Source organism: Leuresthes tenuis, unplaced genomic scaffold (genome assembly GCF_036924035.1).
Source record: "Leuresthes tenuis unplaced genomic scaffold, fLeuTen1.0.hap1 SCAF_18, whole genome shotgun sequence".
Lineage (NCBI taxonomy): Eukaryota > Metazoa > Chordata > Actinopteri > Atheriniformes > Atherinopsidae > Leuresthes > Leuresthes tenuis.
The window spans coordinates 1,188,543-1,209,295 of record NW_027325372.1 but is presented as its reverse complement, the minus strand read 5'-3'; the positions used below and the strand labels follow the sequence as shown (position 1 = coordinate 1,209,295).

At 46.5% G+C, this 20,753-nt stretch overlaps 1 protein-coding gene across 1 annotated transcript; it reads left to right on the top strand.

Moving 5' to 3' along the window:
• The first annotated feature begins 17,505 nt into the window (after positions 1 to 17,505).
• On the top strand, positions 17,506 to 20,753 carry oscp1a (organic solute carrier partner 1a). Its single transcript, XM_072371235.1, has 8 exons — positions 17,506 to 17,668; positions 17,763 to 17,843; positions 17,923 to 18,026; positions 18,564 to 18,692; positions 18,765 to 18,798; positions 20,131 to 20,327; positions 20,408 to 20,465; positions 20,592 to 20,753. Exons 1-8 carry the CDS (start codon positions 17,513 to 17,515, stop codon positions 20,745 to 20,747), a joined length of 915 nt encoding a protein of 304 aa, XP_072227336.1. The 5' UTR covers positions 17,506 to 17,512; the 3' UTR covers positions 20,748 to 20,753.

Here is a 20,753-nt window from a genome sequence, read left to right as displayed (position 1 = left end):
TGTTTCTGGTGTAGAATCTGGTTCTGATTCTGGTGCAGAATCTGGTTCTGGTTCTGAATCTGGTGCAGGTTCTGCCTCAGGTTGTGATTCAGGAAGAGAATCAGGTTGTTCAGGTTCAGCTGCTGAAGGTTCTGATTCTGGTGTAGAATCTGGTTCTGGTTCTGAATCTGGTTGTGATTCAGGAAGAGAATCAGGTTCAGCTGCTGAAGGTTCTGATTCTGGTGCAGAATCTGGTTCAGAGGGTGATTCAGGTGAAGGTTCTTGCTCTGCATTTGTTTCTGGTGTAGAATCTGGTTCTGATTCTGGTGTAGAATCTGGTTCAGGTTCTGAATCTGGTGTAGGTTCTGCCTCAGGTTGTGATTCAGGAAGAGAATCAGGTTGTTTAGGTTCAGCTGCTGAAGGTTCTGATTCTGGTGCAGAATCTGGTTCAGAGGGTGATTCAGGTGAAGGTTCCGTCTCTGCATTTGTTTCTGGTTCTGATTCTGGTGTAGAATCTTGTTCAGGTTCTGAATCTGGTGCAGGTTCTGCCTCAGGTTGTGAATCAGGAAGAGAATCTGGTTCAGGTTGTTCAGGTTCAGCTGCTGAAGGTTCTGATTCTGGTGCAGAATCTGGTTCAGAGGGTGATTCAGGTGAAGGTTCCGTCTCTGCATTTGTTTCTGGTGTAGAATCTGGTTCTGATTCTGGTGTAGAATCTTGTTCAGGTTCTGAATCTGGTGAAGGCTCTGCCTCAGGTTGGGAATCAGGAAGAGAATCTTGTTCAGGTTGTTCAGGTTCAGCAGCTGAAGGTTCTGATTCTGGCTCGGGTTCTAAATCTGGTGCAGAATCTGGTTCAGAGGGTGATTCAGGTTCAGGGCCAGGTTCTAATTCAGGCTCTGAAACTGGTGCAGGTTCTTGCTCTGCATTTGTTTCTGGTGTAGAATCTGGTTCTGATTCTGGTGTAGAATCTGGTTCTGGTTCTGAATCTGGTTGTGATTCAGGAAGAGAATCAGGTTGTTCAGGTTCAGCTGCTGAAGGTTCTGATTCTGGTGCAGAATCTGGTTCAGAGGGTGATTCAGGTGAAGGTTCCGTCTCTGCATTTGTTTCTGGTTCTGATTCTGGTGTAGAATCTGGTTCAGGTTCTGAATCTGGTGCAGGTTCTGCCTCAGGTTGTGAATCAGGAAGAGAATCTGGTTGTTCAGGTTCAGCTGCTGAAGGTTCTGATTCTGGTGCAGAATCTGGTTCAGAGGGTGATTCAGGTGAAGGTTCCGTCTCTGCATTTGTTTCTGGTTCTGATTCTGGTGTAGAATCTGGTTCAGGTTCTGAATCTGGTGAAGGCTCTTCCTCAGGTTGGGAATCAGGAAGAGAATCTGGTTCAGGTTGTTCAGGTTCAGCAGCTGAAGGTTCTGATTCTGGCTCGGGTTCTGAATCTGGTGCAGAATCTGGTTCAGAGGGTGATTCAGGTTCAGGGCCAGGTTCTAATTCAGGCTCTGAAACTGGTGCAGGTTCTTGCTCTGCATTTGTTTCTGGTGTAGAATCTGGTGTAGAATCTTGTTCAGGTTCTGAATCTGGTGCAGGTTCTGCCTCAGGTTGTGAATCAGGAAGAGAATCAGGTTGTTCAGGTTCAGCTGCTGAAGGTTCTGATTCTGGTGTAGAATCTGGTTCAGGTTCTGAATCTGGTGAAGGCTCTGCCTCAGGTTGGGAATCAGGAAGAGAATCTGGTTCAGGTTGTTCAGGTTCAGAAGCTGAAGGTTCTGATTCTGGCTCGGGTTCTGAATCTGGTACAGAATCTGGTTCAGAGGGTGATTCAGGTTCAGGGCCAGGTTCTAATTCAGGCTCTGAAACTGGTGCAGGTTCTTGCTCTGCATTTGTTTCTGGTGTAGAATCTGGTTCTGATTCTGGTGTAGAATCTGGTTCTGATTCTGGTGTAGAATCTTGTTCAGGTTCTGAATCTGGTGCAGGTTCTGCCTCAGGTTGTGATTCAGGAAGAGAATCAGGTTGTTCAGGTTCAGCAGCTGAAGGTTCTGATTCTGGTGCAGAATCTGGTTCAGAGGGTGATTCAGGTGAAGGTTCCGTCTCTGCATTTATTTCTGGTTCTGATTCTGGTGTAGATTCTGGTTCTGGTTCTGAATCTGGTGCAGGTTCTGCCTCTGGTTGTGATTCAGGAAGAGAATCAGATTGTTCAGGTTCAGCAGCTGAAGGTTCTGATTCTGGCTCAGGTTCTGAATCTGGTGCAGATTCTGCCTCAGGTTGTGATTCAGGAAGAGAATCTGGTTGTTCAGGTTCAGCTGCTGAAGGTTCTAATTCTGGTGCAGAATCTGGTTCAGAGGGTGATTCAGGTGAAGGTTCCGTCTCTGCATTTGTTTCTGGTTCTGATTCTGGTGCAGAATCTTGTTCAGGTTCTGAATCTGGTGCAGGTTCTGCCTCAGGTTGTGATTCAGGAAGAGAATCTGGTTGTTCAGGTTCAGCTGCTGAAGGTTCTGATTCTGGTTCAGAGGGTGATTCGGGTGAAGGTTCTGTCTCTGCATTTGTTTCTGGTTCTGATTCTGGTGTAGAATCTTGTTCAGGTTCTGAATCTGGTGCAGGTTCTGCCTCAGGTTGTGATTCAGGAAGAGAATCAGGTTGTTCAGGTTCAGCTGCTGAAGGTTCTGATTCTGGTGCAGAATCTGGTTCAGAGGGTGATTCAGGTGAAGGTTCCGTCTCTGCATTTGTTTCTGGTGTAGAATCTGGTTCTGATTCTGGTGTAGAATCTGGTTCAGGTTCTGAATCTAGTGAAGGCTCTGCCTCAGGTTGGGAATCAGGAAGAGAATCTGGTTCAGGTTGTTCAGGTTCAGCTGCTGAAGGTTCTGATTCTGGCTCGGGTTCTAAATCTGGTGCAGAATCTGGTTCAGAGGGTGATTCAGGTTCAGGGCCAGGTTCTAATTCAGGCTCTGAAACTGGTGCAGGTTCTTGCTCTGCATTTGTTTCTGGTGTAGAATCTGGTTCTGATTCTGGTGTAGAATCTTGTTCAGGTTCTGAATCTGGTGCAGGTTCTGCCTCAGGTTGTGATTCAGGAAGAGAATCTGGTTGTTCAGGTTCAGCTGCTGAAGGTTCTGATTCTGATGCAGAATCTGGTTCAGAGGGTGATTCAGGTGAAGGTTCCGTCTCTGAGTTTGTTTCTGGTTCGGATTCTGGTGTAGAATCTTGTTCAGGTTCTGAATCTGATGCAGGTTCTGCCTCAGGTTGTGAATCAGGAAGAGAATCTGGTTCAGAATGTTCAGGTTGTTCAGGTTCAGCTGCTGAAGGTTCTGATTCTGGCTCGGGTTCTAAATCTGGTGCAGAATCTGGTTCAGAGGGTGATTCAGGTGAAGGTTCCGTCTCTGAGTTTGTTTCTGGTTCTGATTCTGGTGCAGATTCTGCCTCAGGTTGTGAATCAGGAAGAGAATCTGGTTCAGAATGTTCAGGTTGTTCAGGTTCAGCTGCTGAAGGTTCTGATTCTGCTGGAGAATCTGGTTCAGAGGGTGATTCAGGTGAAGGTTCAGTCTCTGCATTTGTTTCTGGTTCTGATTCTGGTGTAGAATCTTGTTCAGGTTCTGAATCTGGTGCAGGTTCTGCCTCAGGTTGTGATTCAGGAAGAGAATCAGATTGTTCAGGTTCAGCAGCTGAAGGTTCTGATTCTGGCTCGGGTTCTGAATCTGGTGCAGATTCTGCCTCAGGTTGTGATTCAGGAAGAGAATCAGGTTGTTCAGGTTCAGCTGCTGAAGGTTCTGATTCTGGTGCAGAATCTGGTTCAGAGGGTGATTCAGGTGAAGGTTCCGTCTCTGCATTTATTTCTGGTTCTGATTCTGGTGTAGATTCTGGTTCTGGTTCTGAATCTGGTGCAGGTTCTGCCTCAGGTTGTGATTCAGGAAGAGAATCAGATTGTTCAGGTTCAGCTGCTGAAGGTTCTGATTCTGGTGCAGAATCTGGTTCAGAGGGTGATTCAGGTGAAGGTTCTGTCTCTGCATTTGGTTCTGGTTCTGATTCTGGTGTAGAATCTTGTTCAGGTTCTGAATCTGGTGAAGGCTCTGCCTCAGGTTGTGATTCAGGAAGAGAATCTGGTTCAGGTTGTTCAGATTCAGCTGCTGAACGTTCTGATTCTGGTGCAGAATCTGGTTCAGAGGGTGATTCAGGTGAAGGTTCTGTCTCTGCATTTGTTTCTGGTTCTGATTCTGGTGTAGAATCTTGTTCAGGTTCTGAATCTGGTGCAGGTTCTGCCTCAGGTTGTGATTCAGGAAGAGAATCTGGTTGTTCAGGTTCAGCTGCTGAAGGTTCTGATTCTGGTGCAGAATCTGGTTCAGAGGGTGATTCAGGTGAAGGTTCCGTCTCTGCATTTGTTTCTGGTGTAGAATCTGGTTCTGATTCTGGTGTAGAATCTGGTTCAGGTTCTGAATCTGGTGAAGGCTCTGCCTCAGGTTGGGAATCAGGAAGAGAATCTGGTTCAGGTTGTTCAGGTTCAGCTGCTGAAGGTTCTGATTCTGGCTCGGGTTCTAAATCTGGTGCAGAATCTGGTTCAGAGGGTGATTCAGGTTCAGGGCCAGGTTCTAATTCAGGCTCTGAAACTGGTGCAGGTTCTTGCTCTGCATTTGTTTCTGGTGTAGAATCTGGTTCTGATTCTGGTGTAGAATCTTGTTCAGGTTCTGAATCTGGTGCAGGTTCTGCCTCAGGTTGTGATTCAGGAAGAGAATCTGGTTGTTCAGGTTCAGCTGCTGAAGGTTCTGATTCTGCTGGAGAATCTGGTTCAGAGGGTGATTCAGGTGAAGGTTCCGTCTCTGCATTTGTTTCTGGTGTAGAATCTGGTTCTGATTCTGGTGCAGATTCTGCCTCAGGTTGTGATTCAGGAAGAGAATCAGGTTGTTCAGGTTCAGCTGCTGAAGGTTCTGATTCTGGTGCAGAATCTGGTTCAGAGGGTGATTCAGGTGAACGTTCCGTCTCTGCATTTGTTTCTGGTTCTGATTCTGGTGCAGAATCTTGTTCAGGTTCTGAATCTGGTGAAGGCTCTGCCTCAGGTTGGGAATCAGGAAGAGAATCTGGTTCAGGTTGTTCAGGTTCAGCAGCTGAAGGTTCTGATTCTGGCTCGGGTTCTGAATCTGGTGCAGAATCGGGTTCAGAGGGGGATTCAGGTTCAGGGCCAGGTTCTAATTCAGGCTCTGAAACTGGTGCAGGTTCTTGCTCTGCATTTGTTTCTGGTGTAGAATCTGGTTCTGATTCTGGTGTAGAATCTGGTTCTGATTCTGGTGTAGAATCTTGTTCAGGTTCTGAATCTGGTGCAGGTTCTGCCTCAGGTTGTGATTCAGGAAGAGAATCAGGTTGTTCAGGTTCAGCAGCTGAAGGTTCTGATTCTGGTGCAGAATCTGGTTCAGAGGGTGATTCAGGTGAAGGTTCCGTCTCTGCATTTGTTTCTGGTTCTGATTCTGGTTCTGGTTCTGAATCTGGTGCAGGTTCTGCCTCAGGTTGTGATTCAGGAAGAGAATCAGATTGTTCAGGTTCAGCAGCTGAAGGTTCTGATTCTGGCTCGGGTTCTGAATCTGGTGCAGATTCTGCCTCAGGTTGTGATTCAGGAAGAGAATCTGGTTGTTCAGGTTCAGCTGCTGAAGGTTCTGATTCTGGTGTAGAATCTGGTTCTGATTCTGGTGTAGAATCTGGTTCAGGTTCTGAATCTGGTGAAGGCTCTGCCTCAGGTTGGGAATCAGGAAGAGAATCTGGTTCAGGTTGTTCAGGTTCAGCTGCTGAAGGTTCTGATTCTGGCTCGGGTTCTAAATCTGGTGCAGAATCTGGTTCAGAGGGTGATTCAGGTTCAGGGCCAGGTTCTAATTCAGGCTCTGAAACTGGTGCAGGTTCTTGCTCTGCATTTGTTTCTGGTGTAGAATCTGGTTCTGATTCTGGTGTAGAATCTTGTTCAGGTTCTGAATCTGGTGTAGAATCTGGTTCTGATTCTGGTGTAGAATCTTGTTCAGGTTCTGAATCTGGTGCAGGTTCTGCCTCAGGTTGTGATTCAGGAAGAGAATCTGGTTGTTCAGGTTCAGCTGCTGAAGGTTCTGATTCTGATGCAGAATCTGGTTCAGAGGGTGATTCAGGTAAAGGTTCCGAATCTGCATTTGTTTCTGGTTCTGATTCTGGTGTAGAATCTTGTTCAGGTTCTGAATCTGATGCAGGTTCTGCCTCAGGTTGTGAATCAGGAAGAGAATCTGGTTCAGAATGTTCAGGTTTTTCAGGTTCAGCTGCTGAAGGTTCTGATTCTGGTGCAGAATCTGGTTCAGAGGGTGATTCAGGTAAAGGTTCCGAATCTGCATTTGTTTCTGGTGTAGAATCTGGTTCTGATTCTGGTGTAGAATCTTGTTCAGGTTCTGAATCTGGTGCAGATTCTGCCTCAGGTTGTGATTCAGGAAGAGAATCAGGTTGTTCAGGTTCAGCTGCTGAAGGTTCTGATTCTGGTGCAGAATCTGGTTCAGAGGGTGATTCAGGTGAAGGTTCCGTCTCTGCATTTGTTTCTGGTTCTGATTCTGGTGCAGAATCTGGTTCAGGTTCTGAATCTGGTGAAGGCTCTGCCTCAGGTTGGGAATCAGGAAGAGAATCTGGTTCAGGTTGTTCAGGTTCAGCTGCTGAAGGTTCTGATTCTGGTGCAGAATCTGGTTCTGATTCTGATTCAGGAACAGAACCTTCTGGCCCCTTTTCCTCTCCTCCTCCTATTGGCTGGCCACAGTCACATGGTCTGATCTGAACGATGGTTCTTATGAGCTCAGCGCTGGGGAAGTCCAGACTGAAGACACCTAAACAGCCCGAGGAGCTGCTCTGATGTTTCTCCCAGAACTCTTTCAGCTGCATATTGACGGTCCGAGCCAACGCTTTTGGACTTCTGATGGCCGCCGCCGCCGCCTCAGTCACCACTAGGTGATGACCACAGATGTGAAACCTGAGGCGTTTTATTTTTCCTTCAACATCTTTTAACTTGTTTGATTCAAAGAAGAGCGAGTTTTTGTTTTCTGCTCCAGATCTGAACGTCTCGCTCCTCAGAAGAACCATCTTCCCCCGAGCCTCCTTCAGGGTCGGTACCGTCAGCTTGGTCCACATCCTGTTTCCAAACTTTCCGATCAGCCTTTTCACCAGCTGCCTGACTTTCCTTTTGTAAAGCCCGTGTAGCGTCACTTTCAAGAGAACCGTCTCGCTGCGCTGGTGCTGTAAGAAATCCGAAATCTTCGTGAGGACTTCTTTTAAACTCATGTGCTGCCAGAACATCCAGAGACCATCCCGGATGTGAACATCCTCTTGGGTCGGGAACCAAATCCCAGCATGAATGTCCAAATATCGGACTCCCACTTTGAGCTGCTTTTCCAAAGACCAAACCTGACACACAGCAAGCGGCCCTCCATATAAAGTCAAGCTTTCGTGTGTTCCAGGGATGGTGATGGCTGACAGGGGCGTCTCATCAGGAATGGACTTCATCCAGTCCAGGTTGTACAGTTCTGGATCCAGTTCTGGCTTGTCATTGAAGCCGGCTCCCGCCCCGAAACAGGATGTGACTCTGAAGGGGAGAAAGTCTTCACAATTAAAGGGTTAATTCGGCAAATTAACAGGACAAAGAAAGAGCAAAAGTTACACTTGTTGTCAGAATTTAGTGAAAGAGAAGCGAGATAATTCAGAACATAAAGGACTAAACTTACACAGAGAAAAGCCAGAGGTGATGCTGGATCTCCATGACTGCTTCAGAGGATAATCTGCAATCTGTTCGGTTTAGTTTATCCAGATTTCTCTCAGAGATTAGCTCACATTTTGGTGTCAGCTGTCACTTTGTAGAAAGTTTCACGGACCTGAGAAAGTCTCCAGCTGTGAACACGACTGCGTCCCAAAGACAGTCGGCGGTGAGTGACTGCAGCAGCGAGCTCAAAGATAAAGTCTCATTTGCATTTTCTACTCACTAATCTGTCATTTACAACGAGGGTTAGACACAAAGAGGCGCCCTAAAAGGCTAAACTGATCGTTCTGGGACGGTTAAGTTTGTAAAATGTGGCCCGAGTCTTTCACTGGAAGAACAAGCTGCAGAAATCTGAAGTTAAAGTATTTATTGGTGGTCACAGATAAAGTTTCTCAGCGCTGGACTCGGAGTGACGGCCAGGAAACCCGTCAGGCTGGTGTTATAACTGGCTTTGTTCTTAGACATTATGTATTCTTATTCTGTATTTTCCTAAATAATGTTCCTAGCTGGTACTTTTCCACTCTGCTCACCTTAAATGGTCCAAGACCTTAGAATGACATAAACAACTGGGTCAGACAGAACATCTCTATTGGAGCAGATAGGTCTGGTACATTAGATCCGAGCCTAAAACAGTTTATCACATCCAAAGAACACAACAAGGACAGCGGCTGGCCTGCTTATGCCACTAAAAACTGGCCAATTATACTCTGACAAGTGTGAAAACAACCTCTGTGAGATAAAGCTGAATATAAATGTGAAATGTTTCCGGATATCGGGGCTCTGGCACTCTGAGTCCATGTGACCACTAATAAATACTTTATTAAATAGACGATTTCTCCAGCCTGTTCTTGGGCTTCCAATGAAAGAATCGGGCTGACACTGGGATCCAGAAACATGTCACATGTTCAGCTTTATCTCACAGGTTGTACCGACACTTCACAGAGTCTAATTGGCCAGTTTTTAGTGACATTAGCCGGCTTACTGCTGTCTTTGTTCTTTGGATGTGATAAACGTGGATCTAATGTACCGGACCTATCTGCCCTATCAGAGACGCTTTATCTGACCCAGTTATTTTGTCCCGCTATGACATCATAAAGTCTTGGACATGCATTGTTTCCTAAAAAATCATTTCTTTATTTTTGAGGCGAGCCTTGCAGCCTCGCTGCTAGCTTTGCAGCCTCGCTGCTAGCTTTGCAGCCTCGCTGCTAGCTTTGCAGCCTCGCTGCTAGCTTTGCAGCCTCGCTGCTAGCTTTGCAGCCTCGCTGCTAGCTTTGCAGCCTCGCTGCTAGCTTTGCAGCCTCGCTGCTAGCTTTGCAGCCTCGCTGCTAGCCTTGTAGCCTCGCTGCTAGCTTTTCGTTAGCAGTGCCGCAGCATGGTGTCGGATCTTTGGTTAGAGATGCTTTGACCAAAGGGCCCAGGTCAGCTATGCTGTTCTCACTCTCTTTCTTAATATTGTTTTGTAATAAAGTTATTTTTTTGTTAAAAGCAGTTTTTGGGATGTTAGCTAAACTGTTCAGGATCCTTTTTGCTTTTCCTTTGACATAAATTAGGCCTTTAATCGTTTAGTTCAAAGCTTTTTATTCTGCTTTGCTTCAGCTTTGCTTCTTCCTTCCAGTATGTGTGGGTTTATACGTATTTGGGTGTATATGGCCTTGGGTTTCACTGCTTTCTTTTATTCGCTTCCATCTTGTAAAGCACTTTGTGCTACATTATCTCGAATGAAAAGTGCTATTTAAATAAAGTCTGACTGATTGAGTTCACCAGATTAAACGACTTTGGTCACCTCCCAGTGGAACTTATCTAATGAACCAGAACACATGATTAAAACTGTTCTCACAGAACATTTCATGCTGTAGCACAACAGGCTGAGTAAATGAACAGGGCGTTTTCTCCCTGTCATGGCCTCATGTGGGACAACATCTTGGGTTAAATGACGCAATACGCAGAGCTTCAGCCCAGGTTAACTGTGTGTCTGACCTCTGTTCGGACCTCTGGACGGTTCTCTTTGCTCTTTCATGAGTCCTTGTGAAGCTGAGAGATGGACTGAACCGGCGCTTTTGGCTAATTCCAAACATCTTTTACACTTCTCTTAGTTCTTCTTTAGAGAAGTGAGAACCATTGTCTGATCTAATCACTTCTGGTTGTTCCAGGCTCTTTGCTCCAGGTTCTTTGCTCCAGGTTCTTTGTTCCAGGGTCTTTGCTCCAGGGTCTTTGTTCCAGGGTCTTTGCTCCAGGGTCTTTGCTCCAGGGTCTTTGTTCCAGGTTCTTTGTTCCAGGTTCTTTGCTCCAGGTTCTTTGCTCCAGGTTCTTTGCTCCAGGTTCTTTGTTCCAGGGTCTTTGCTCCAGGGTCTTTGCTCCAGGGTCTTTGCTCCAGGTTCTTTGCTCCAGGTTCTTTGCTCCAGGTTCTTTGCTCCAGGGTCTTTGCTCCAGGGTCTTTGCTCCAGGGTCTTTGCTCCAGGTTCTTTGCTCCAGGGTCTTTGCTCCAGGGTCTTTGTTCCAGGTTCTTTGCTCCAGGTTCTTTGCTCCAGGGTCTTTGCTCCAGGTTCTTTGCTCCAGGTTCTTTGTTCCAGGGTCTTTGCTCCAGGTTCTTTGCTCCAGGTTCTTTGCTCCAGGTTCTTTGCTCCAGGTTCTTTGCTCCAGGTTCTTTGCTCCAGGCTCTTTGTTCCAGGTTCTTTGTTCCAGGTTCTTTGTTCCAGGTTCTTTGCTCCAGGTTCTTTGCTCCAGGTTCTTTGCTCCAGGTTCTTTGCTCCAGGGTCTTTGCTCCAGGTTCTTTGCTCCAGGTTCTTTGCTCCAGGTTCTTTGCTCCAGGGTCTTTGCTCCAGGTTCTTTGCTCCAGGGTCTTTGCTCCAGGGTCTTTGCTCCAGGTTCTTTGTTCCAGGTTCTTTGTTCCAGGGTCTTTGCTCCAGGTTCTTTGCTCCAGGTTCTTTGCTCCAGGTTCTTTGTTGCAGGTTCTTTGCTCCAGGTTCTTTGTTCCAGGTTCTTTGCTCCAGGTTCTTTGCTCCAGGTTCTTTGCTCCAGGCTCTTTGTTCCAGGTTCTTTGTTCCAGGTTCTTTGCTCCAGGTTCTTTGTTCCAGGTTCTTTGTTCCAGGTTCTTTGCTCCAGGGTCTTTGTTCCAGGTTCTTTGCTCCAGGTTCTTTGCTCCAGGGTCTTTGCTCCAGGTTCTTTGTTCCAGGTTCTTTGCTCCAGGCTCTTTGTTCCAGGTTCTTGTCATGTTTTCCTCCTGCCACTTAATTTCACTCTTGTCACCTGTTTTCTGTTCCACAGCTGCACATCATCACTTCCCCACAGCATTTAGTTTCCAGGTTCAGTCCCAGTCTTTGCAGAATCCTCACTTTCCCTTCATGCCATGTCTGGTTGTGCCTCACAGTTTCATAGTTTATTTAACCACAATCAAGTTAAATCCACAGTCTTGTTGTGCTACCGTTAAGTATTTATGATAATCCGGCTCAGCCGGCTTTCTGTTTTTGCCTTTTTGCCATGTAGAAATAAATCTTTGTTAAATTTTGAAGACTGCATCTGGGTCCGACCTTCCTCCACCGTTCCTGACACTTTTCAGACCGTTTACATGTGCTAAATATTCTGTTGACGTGAATAGCAGGAGGTCAGTGCTTGAGAGCAAACGGTTTTCTTACCTTCCTTTCAGTGCTTAGTAATTAGCTGCAACCAGTGTATTAGCCAGCCACGTTTTTTACTTTGGAACTGAGTAATAAAAGGGATTATTATTTATTACAGCGTTTCGGCACAGCTGGGCTAGCTAAGGACACAGCCTGCAGAACGTAACTTCCTGCTAACAATAGACAACCGAGTAAGCCATTGCAAGACCTAAAGACGACTCAAACCTCTACATTTGTGACGCTTTATCTTCCAGCATCGAAAGCCAACCTCATTAATGTGGCCAAAGGGCAACACATGCCTGCAGGCGGCTGTTCAAATCTGCTGTAAATCCTCTGCAGAAGAGTGCAGGAAGCGACAGCAGTGCAGTCTGACAAATAAGTGCATATATTCTTCAAATAGCCTGATGTTTTTGCTTGTTTAACACCAAGCCTGTAAAGGCTGTTTTCTCTCTCATACGGCGCCCATTTATCCTCTGTGGCTGGCTGGACTGTGTGGTCACGTCACCCTTATCCTGCCCAGTAAGCTTGAGGCTGCTGATCCTCTTCCTGGCCACCTGTTGCATCTTAGTGAGAATCTGCAGAATCATGATCAGATGAGACATGGTCAGTTCAGTCCCCGGTGGCAGAGCTCTGAAGGAAGAACCGGCAGATAATGCTTTCCAGTTTACGGGAATGTTTTAGAGCTTCAAAGAGTGCTTCAAACGCACACTTCACGCCAGCGTTTCCCTGTAGGAGATAATCCTGTCTGTCTGTGCAAGATGTCTGTGAGAACTCTGCCCCTGGTTTTCATTAATCTGGGAGGAGAAATGCTTTACATACTGGACCAACGGCTGCGAGCTCACAACACGTCTGAGGACAATTCAGAGAAAGGTAGAGGTAGCTGACAGGCGTGGTAGGTGTGTTTAGCTCCCAGTCATCCGTCCCCGTAACAAACTGTAGACGCCACATGCAGCTAAAACACGTTTCCTTTATCTCTTTCCTGCATAACAAGCCTGATTTCTTTTTTCTCTTTCTCTGTGATTCTCACTGGGCGTCAGGAGTGTGGTCAGAAAATGACAGAAGAAGAGGTATCAGAGTATTGTTTAGTTTGCATTAGTTACAGTAAATATTCATGTAGATGTTCCATGATGTAGTACCTTTCTCTCAAATTTCATTATTGTGTCTTCGTTAAATTATATTCAGTGTTTTATATGTTTTTTAACTACTGTGTAAAACGCCTGATCAGCCTCATTTCTTCCAGACTTTCCTGTAATCTTTAAAGTGTCCTGATCAACAGTTCTGCAGCTTCCTGAAGCTCTTTCAGAGTTTTTCTTTGGACATTTTCTGCTTTTTCACTCATTTTCAGTCCTTGTTCCTGAGTATTTTCAGTGTTTTTTCTTTGTTCAGCCACTTAACTCTGACCTTTGACCCATTCAGGCAGAAAAAAGGCTCCTAACTCAAGGGATGAACCAGTGTTGTGTCGACACAGAACAGACAACTTAGCAAAGAAGCCATTTTAAACTGGATCTTTAGGCTCTTTGTTACCAGCAGCCTGTCACAAAGACACATCATTTGTTCCCATTTCTTTAGCTGCATCTATGAAAAACAGCAAAGAAAACACAGTTTGACAGACAGAAAATAGGATTTCTGCAGCAACAAGGTGATTCCCAAAGAGCTATTAGCTGAAAACTTGGCATATCCCAGCATGGTGTGCAGTGTGTCCTTAAAACATTTGAGGAAACTGGACAAGTGGAGGACAGAAGAAGAAGTGTCAGGCCTAAAAAACTATCTCCAGCAGATGAACAGGATCTGAAAGTGATGTCCTTAAGAAAGAGGAAAAAATCCAGCTGTGACCTGACAGGACCTGAGAGATGCATCTGGACCTTCAGCTGATCCATCTACTGTTGGCCCAAGCCTCATCAGAAATGGTCTCCATGGAAGGGTGGCTGTCAAGAAGCCGTTCTTAAGGAAGGGAAACAGGGAGAAAAGGCTGAGCTGTGCCAAATGACACAAGAAGTGGACTGAAAATCAGTGGCAACAGGTCTTATGGAGGGATGAATCCTCCCCAGAGCCCGGACCTCAACATTATTGAAGCAGTGTGGGATCATCTGACGGAGAACGGAACAAAAGGCAGCCCACATCCAAAGAAGAGCTTTGGGATGTCCTTCAAGAAGCCTGGAGAACTATTCCTGAAGACTCCTTAAAGAAATGACAGAAAGCTGGTCTCAGAGGGTTCAGGCTGAGTTGGAGAATAAAGGAGCTCAGACCAGAGATTCACTTTAAAGCTGCTGAGAATTCATCAGTATCTGTGCGGAAAATTACCAAAAAAAAGTAGTTATGTGTCTTTACTGAATGGTATTTCAACAGCTAGCTGGGAGAACTAAATTAGCTAGCTAATGGCTAATCACCAAGCTAAAGCTAAAACCATGTAGCTTAGCATTCTGAGATTATTCTGTAGTAAAAAACATTTTCATAAAAATCATAAACATGTGTTAGAGTGGTCTTATATCCAACAACTGTAGGGGGAGCCAAAGAGCAAAACAACTGCCAAATTCTCTGGTTTTTAGCTGTAGTTAAGGTGTAAATCACCTACTGAAACCCAGTCTCCAGGTAAATTTAACCAACACTCTGTTTTTGTCCTTTTTCAAACACTCAGTTATGAATGACATCGTTGGGACCATGTTTGGTAAAGCCTTCATGGATGAACTTCTCAAGCCTCAGCAGCTGTATTCTCACAGGACAATGAAAACGGTGCTAACTCGGTTAGCTCACACCTCCATCATGAGGCTGAACCCGGCAAGCATGGAGCGGGTAACTTTCTTCTGTCTTTCACCACACAACATCTAGCAGCTCCTACACCACGCCTCAGACAATCCAAACTCTGTTCATGTGTCGTCTGATGCATTTATTTAGCATTTATTAACTCCTCTGGCTGCCCTTAGCCGCCTGCATCAGGTTCAAGTCCCTGATGTTAGCTGCAAAGAGCTTAATGGAGCGGCTCCATCTACTTGGATGCTCTTGCAAAGGCTTCTGTCCCAACTGGGTCCCTCCGTTGGTCCCAGGATTGTCGTCTAGCAGCTCCTACACCACGCCTAAGACAATCCAAACTCTGTTCATGTGTCGTCCCACGATGGTGGAATGACCTACCGAGCGCTACCAGAACAGGGGCGTCCCTGTCTATCTTCAAGAAGCTCCTGAAAACCCAGCTCTTCAGAGAGCATCTCCTATCCCAGCACTTACCTTGTACTTCCCTCCCCCCTCTATCTCTGCACTTTATCTTTCTGCACTTCCTTCTATGCCTGCACCCTATCTCTACTCTGTCCCCTCTGACAGAGTCGGACTCCTGGGTTCCTTCTATGGAGCTTATTGTTAGCTTTTTATTAGCTTATTGTTAGCTTTTTATAAAGCTGTTATATCTTCATTTGTAAGTAACTTTGGATAAAAGCGTCTGCTAAATACATAAATATAAACTCTATGCTTGACCGAATAGTTCATAACACATTGTTCTGCAGTTATTTCAGTTTTACTCTGACTTTAAGGTCAATATTGAGAATCCTGGCACCCAAAAGAAAATCCTTGGTGCAAGTAGGACCCGAAAATTAGCCAAAATTCTACAAGAAAAGGTCACATTTTGTCTAAAAATGGATTTGTCAACCAACATTTCACAATGATGTGGTTGATGATGCGCCTTTATGACAACATCTGCACTTAAATAAACCAAATAACTGCTAAAAGGTGAATAATAAAGTCTGCACTTCCTTCTATGCCTGCACCCTATCTCTGCTCTGTCCCCTCTGACAGAGTCGGACTCCTGGGTTCCTTCTATGGAGCTTATTGTTAGCTTTTTATAAAGCTGTTATATCTTCATTTGTAAGTCTCTTTGGATAAAAGCGTCTGATAAATACAGAAACAGAAAGGACACCAAATAGATTAGACTTCACTGAGAGATATGTTGGGACACGACTGTGATTTAGTTCTTATTAATGTGGTTCGTATAAACTTCAGAAACTATGCAACAAAGAGTAAAAACTGAATTTCTTTTGGGACAAATTTGAAGAAAGTCATCAGGAGCAGTTTTAGTTTATGAAGCTTTCAGGTTTTGTAGAAAACAATGAGGAGACATTTCAGACTCTGCTGTCGTACTGACTCTGACATTCAATTCAGTTCAGTTTTATTTATAAAGCGCCAGATTACAACAATTATCATCTCAAGGCACTTAAGTAATAAAGTCCAATTCAAGCCAATTGGAATTCAATTCATTGTAATCATAATCCAATTAATTCATATGGAGCCAATTCAAAAATAATATCCGAGCTAAGGAAACCAACAGATTGGACCGAAACTTGTCTTCAGTCCAATCTCCCGTCCTGAGCCTGAGGGACTGTGGAAAGGAACGAGTCCCTTTAACAGGAAGAAACCTCTGGCAGAACCAGAACCAGGAAGAAACCTCTGGCAGAACCAGAACCAGGAAGAAACCTCTGGCAGAACCAGAACCAGGAAGAAACCTCTGGCAGAACCAGACTCAGGAAGAAACCTCTGGCAGAACCAGGAAGAAACCTCTGGCAGAACCAGAACCAGGAAGAAACCTCTGGCAGAACCAGAACCAGGAAGACACCTCTGGCAGAACCAAGAAGAAACCTCTGGCAGAACCAGAACCAGGAAGAAACCTCTGGCAGAACCAGGAAGAAACCTCTGGCAGAACCAGAACCAGGAAGAAACCTCTGGCAGAACCAGAACCAGGAAGACACCTCTGGCAGAACCAGGAAGAAACCTCTGGCAGAACCAGAACCAGGAAGAAACCTCTGGCAGAACCAGAACCAGGAAGAAACGTCTGGCAGAACCAGACTCAGGAAGAAACCTCTGGCAGAACCAGAACCAGGAAGAAACCTCTGGCAGAACCAGAACCAGGAAGAAACGTCTGGCAGAACCAGACTCAGGAAGAAACGTCTGGCAGAACCAGACTCAGGAAGAAACCTCTGGCAGAACCAGAACCAGGAAGAAACCTCTGGCAGAACCAGGAAGAAACCTCTGGCAGAACCAGAACCAGGAAGAAACCTCTGGCAGAACCAGAACCAGGAAGAAACCTCTGGCAGAACCAGGAAGAAACCTCTGGCAGAACCAGAACCAGGAAGAAACCTCTGGCAGAACCAGGAAGAAACCTCTGGCAGAACCAGAACCAGGAAGAAACCTCTGGCAGAACCAGGAAGAAACCTCTGGCAGAACCAGAACCAGGAAGAAACCTCTGGCAGAACCAGAACCAGGAAGACACCTCTGGCAGAACCAGGAAGAAACCTCTGGCAGAACCAGAACCAGGAAGAAACCTCTGGCAGAACCAGAACCAGGAAGAAACGTCTGGCAGAACCAGACTCAGGAAGAAACCTCTGGCAGAACCAGAACCAGGAAGAAACGTCTGGCAGAACCAGAACCAGGAAGAAACGTCTGGCAGAACCAGACTCAGGAAGAAACCTCTGGCAGAACCAGAACCAGGAAGAAACCTCTGGCAGAACCAGAACCAGGAAGAAACGTCTGGCAGAACCAGACTCAGGAAGAAACGTCTGGCAGAACCAGACTCAGGAAGAAACCTCTGGCAGAACCAGAACCAGGAAGAAACCTCTGGCAGAACCAGGAAGAAACCTCTGGCAGAACCAGAACCAGGAAGAAACCTCTGGCAGAACCAGGAAGAAACCTCTGGCAGAACCAGAACCAGGAAGAAACCTCTGGCAGAACCAGGAAGAAACCTCTGGCAGAACCAGAACCAGGAAGAAACCTCTGGCAGAACCAGAACCAGGAAGACACCTCTGGCAGAACCAGGAAGAAACCTCTGGCAGAACCAGAACCAGGAAGAAACCTCTGGCAGAACCAGGAAGAAACCTCTGGCAGAACCAGAACCAGGAAGGGTGGCCATCCGCCTCGACCAGCTGGGGTTTGAGAAGACAGAAAAGAGGGAAAAGAGGGGGAAAAACACCATAACACCATTCAAAGGATACCTGCTGGAACAGGAAGTTAATAACCACAATAATGTCACAGGGACAGAAAATCATTGAGAAATTAAACAGGGGGAAAAGTGAGGAAAGGTGTGACTTTGTCTTTGTCAACATAAATATTTCCTCAGTGCGTCAGATTTAATACGAGAGCTTTGTGACCTGCTTCAGATCTGTCTCAGTTGTAAATACTTTGGTTTGTACGTAAAGTTTCATGTTCTTCTTCTGTCCTCCTGTAGCTTTACGAGCTGATGGTCATGGCCTTCAAATACCAGGTTTCCCTCTGTCCACGTCCAAAGGACCTGCTGCTGATCTCATACAGCCACATAGACACCATCAGAGGGTTTGTAAAGGACACTCCTGTGATCCTGAACCAGGTGGATGAGACTCACAGGAAGATTATGGAGGTACAGCTCAGATAGAACCATGAATAATTCACCAGGTGGCTTAAAAGTGAAGCTCTCACATCCAGAGACTCTCAGCTTCATCGTCTCTTTCCAGGTTTACTCGTCTTTATCAGAAGGAGAGTTCCAACTTCTCAGACAAACTTTGCTCATATTTTTTCAGGACATGCACATCCGCGTGAGTCCTTCCTCTCAACAAGTTTGGCAACAGCAGAACATTTTGAACGGAGTGAATAATCCTCTCTGCCTCTTTACAGGTGTCACTTTTCCTGAAGAACCAAATCCAGAAACCGAACGGACGTTTTGTCCTGACGACCTCAGGCCCGGTGCCTCATGGGACAGATGTTCCGGGACTGATCAGGTAGGAGGGTGAGAAGAACCTTCACCACCATGATAAACAGGGAAAGAATTACATCCAGAGGAACATTCATGCAGATCAGTTGTGAGAATAATCAGCGGTCTCTAAAATCTTGTTGCTTCAGTATCATTCATCGTTCACTTAGTTTTACTCACTGCTGCTGAAGCTGCTGGATCAGGGGTTCACTTAGTTTCTCACACACTGCTGCAAACTGCTGGATCAGGGGTTCACTTAGTTTCTCACACACCGCTGCTGAAGCTGCTGCTGAAGCTGCTGGATCAGGGGTTCACTTAGTTTCTCACTCACTGCTGCTGAAGCTGCTGCTGAAGCTGCTGGATCAGGGGTTCACTTAGTTTCTCACTCACTGCTGCTGAAGCTGCTGGATCAGGGGTTCACTTAGTTTCTCACTCACTGCTGCTGTGTCTCAGTTTCAGTTCAATAAATCATGACTCCTGAGGCTGGATTTACCTCTAAGAACAGCTTATTGTTATTTCTCAGTATTTCTCAGTACTTCCTGTCAGATATCTCGTCTGTTTGCAGGATCTTTGACGCTCGGGGCAGAGAAGTGAGTCGAAGCGAGTTCCCCACCGGAGGAAGTTACAGCAGCGCTGTCAGAGAAGGATCCTTTGAGCTGCACGGAGGCAGAGTCCTCAGGCTGGGCTTGAACATGTCTGTACTGTGTTCACTGTTAAACCTGCAGGTCCATCCTCTGTGTGACTGCTGTGTTTCACCGTTTTAAAGGTACACCGCGGACCATCCGGCGCAGACGCACACGGCAAAGGTGCCTGGTGTTAAGGTAAGAGAAAAAAATACAGTGAAAGATAAAGATAAAAAGGTAAATATAGGGTCACTCAGCCTCCTGTCCTCATGTTTATGAATCAGTTAGAACGACTGGATGAAAATGATCTGTCAAAGCTGCAGCTGCAAGGAATTATGGGACAGAATGAGCTCCTTTCTCTCAGGAAGGACGGTCCGGTGTTTCCTAAAGGAGATCCTTAAGGAAGCGTCGGAGCTCCTTTCTCTCAGGAAGGACGGTCCGGTGTTTCCTAAAGGAGATCCTTAAGGAAGCGTCGGAGCTCCTTTCTCTCAGGAAGGACGGTCCGGTGTTTCCTAAAGGAGATCCTTAAGGAAGCGTCGGAGCTCCTTTCTCTCAGGAAGGACGGTCCGGTGTTTCCTAAAGGAGATCCTTAAGGAAGCGTCGGAGCTCCTTTCTCTCAGGAAGGACGGTCCGGTGTTTCCTAAAGGAGATCCTTAAGGAAGCGTCGGAGCTCCTTTCTCTCCTGAAGGACGGTCCGGTGTTTCCTAAAGGAGATCCTTAAGGAAGCGTCGGAGCTCCTTTCTCTCAGGAAGGACGGTCCGGTGTTTCCTAAAGGAGATCCTTAAGGAAGCGTCGGAGCTCCTTTCTCTCATAAAGGACGGTCCGGTGTTTCCTAAAGGAGATCCTTAAGGAAGCGTCGGAGCTCCTTTCTCTCAGGAAGGACGGTCCGGTGTTTCCTAAAGGAGATCCTTAAGGAAGCGTCGGAGCTCCTTTCTCTCAGGAAGGACGGTCCGGTGTTTCCTAAAGGAGATCCTTAAGGAAGCGTCGGAGCTCCTTTCTCTCCTGAAGGACGGTCCGGTGTTTCCTAAAGGAGATCCTTAAGGAAGCGTCGGAGCTCCTTTCTCTCGGGAAGGACGGTCCGGTGTTTCCTAAAGGAGATCCTTAAGGAAGCGTCGGAGCTCCTTTCTCTCCTGAAGGACGGTCCGGTGTTTCCTAAAGGAGATCCTTAAGGAAGCGTCGGAGCTCCTTTCTCTCCTGAAGGACGGTCCGGTGTTTCCTAAAGGAGATCCTTAAGGAAGCGTCGGAGCTCCTTTCTCTCAGGAAGGACGGTCCGGTGTTTCCTAAAGGAGATCCTTAAGGAAGCGTCGGAGCTCCTTTCTCTCCTGAAGGACGGTCCGGTGTTTCCTAAAGGAGATCCTTAAGGAAGCGTCGGAGCTCCTTTCTCTCCTAAAGGACGGTCCGGTGTTAGGAACCGTTAGGAAGGTTCTGAACACACTGTTGGACCGGGCCCTGACTTTATCTACAGCAGAGGGATTCATTTATAGATTGCAGGTGTGAAGGAGAACAAAGATAGGAAGCAGAAATAACTGGGACACTTTCCTTTGTGTCACCCCCCCCCAGCATGACGACACCCCCAACCCGCTGGCCAAGGAGGAGCTCAACCTTCTGGCCCGTCTGATGGGCAGCATGGAGGCTGAGAAGGCGTGCCGAGGTGAAGCCGGCTTTCGGATCAACCTGTTCGACACAGACCAGGAGGAGCAGGCGGCGTGGGTGCTTTTCTGTTCTGTTGCTCATTCTCTGCAGATAAATCAGCATTAATACTCACATGTTTTATGTTGTGGAACAGGGGGGCTTCAGGTGGGGCTCCGGAGTCGTATGAAGTGATCAACATTCAAGCCATGCAGGTAGGACTGTGACTTACAGGAGTCCATCATCACAACATCCTCTGCTGGTGCTGTTTCTCCTCACAGATGCTTTCTCTGCATTCCAGCATGAAACCGGGCTGCTTTGAACCTGTTTGTTTGTTGCAGGACCAACAGGCAGCCAATGAGCTTGCTCGAATCGCGGGACAGTTTGCAGAAGAAGAAGAAGAGAAGCCTGAAAGTCACAGCAGCAGTAAAGGAGACGACCTGCTGGCCATGATGGACGACCTCCGAGGGAAATCTGTGGAAACGTCCGGAGATTAAAATAAT

What these genes read in the sequence shown, in the direction of transcription:
- oscp1a (XM_072371235.1), top strand. Translation starts at nt 17,513, where the DNA reads ATGGTCATGGCCTTCAAATACCAGGTTTCCCTCTGTCCACGTCCAAAG. An exon ending in CTCAGGCTGGGCTTGAACAT is followed by an intron (nt 18,693 to 18,764) that starts GTCTGTACTGTG and finishes ACCGTTTTAAAG; the next exon opens with GTACACCGCGGACCATCCGG. An exon ending in ATCCGGCGCAGACGCACACG is followed by an intron (nt 18,799 to 20,130) that starts GCAAAGGTGCCT and finishes AGGAGAACAAAG; the next exon opens with ATAGGAAGCAGAAATAACTG.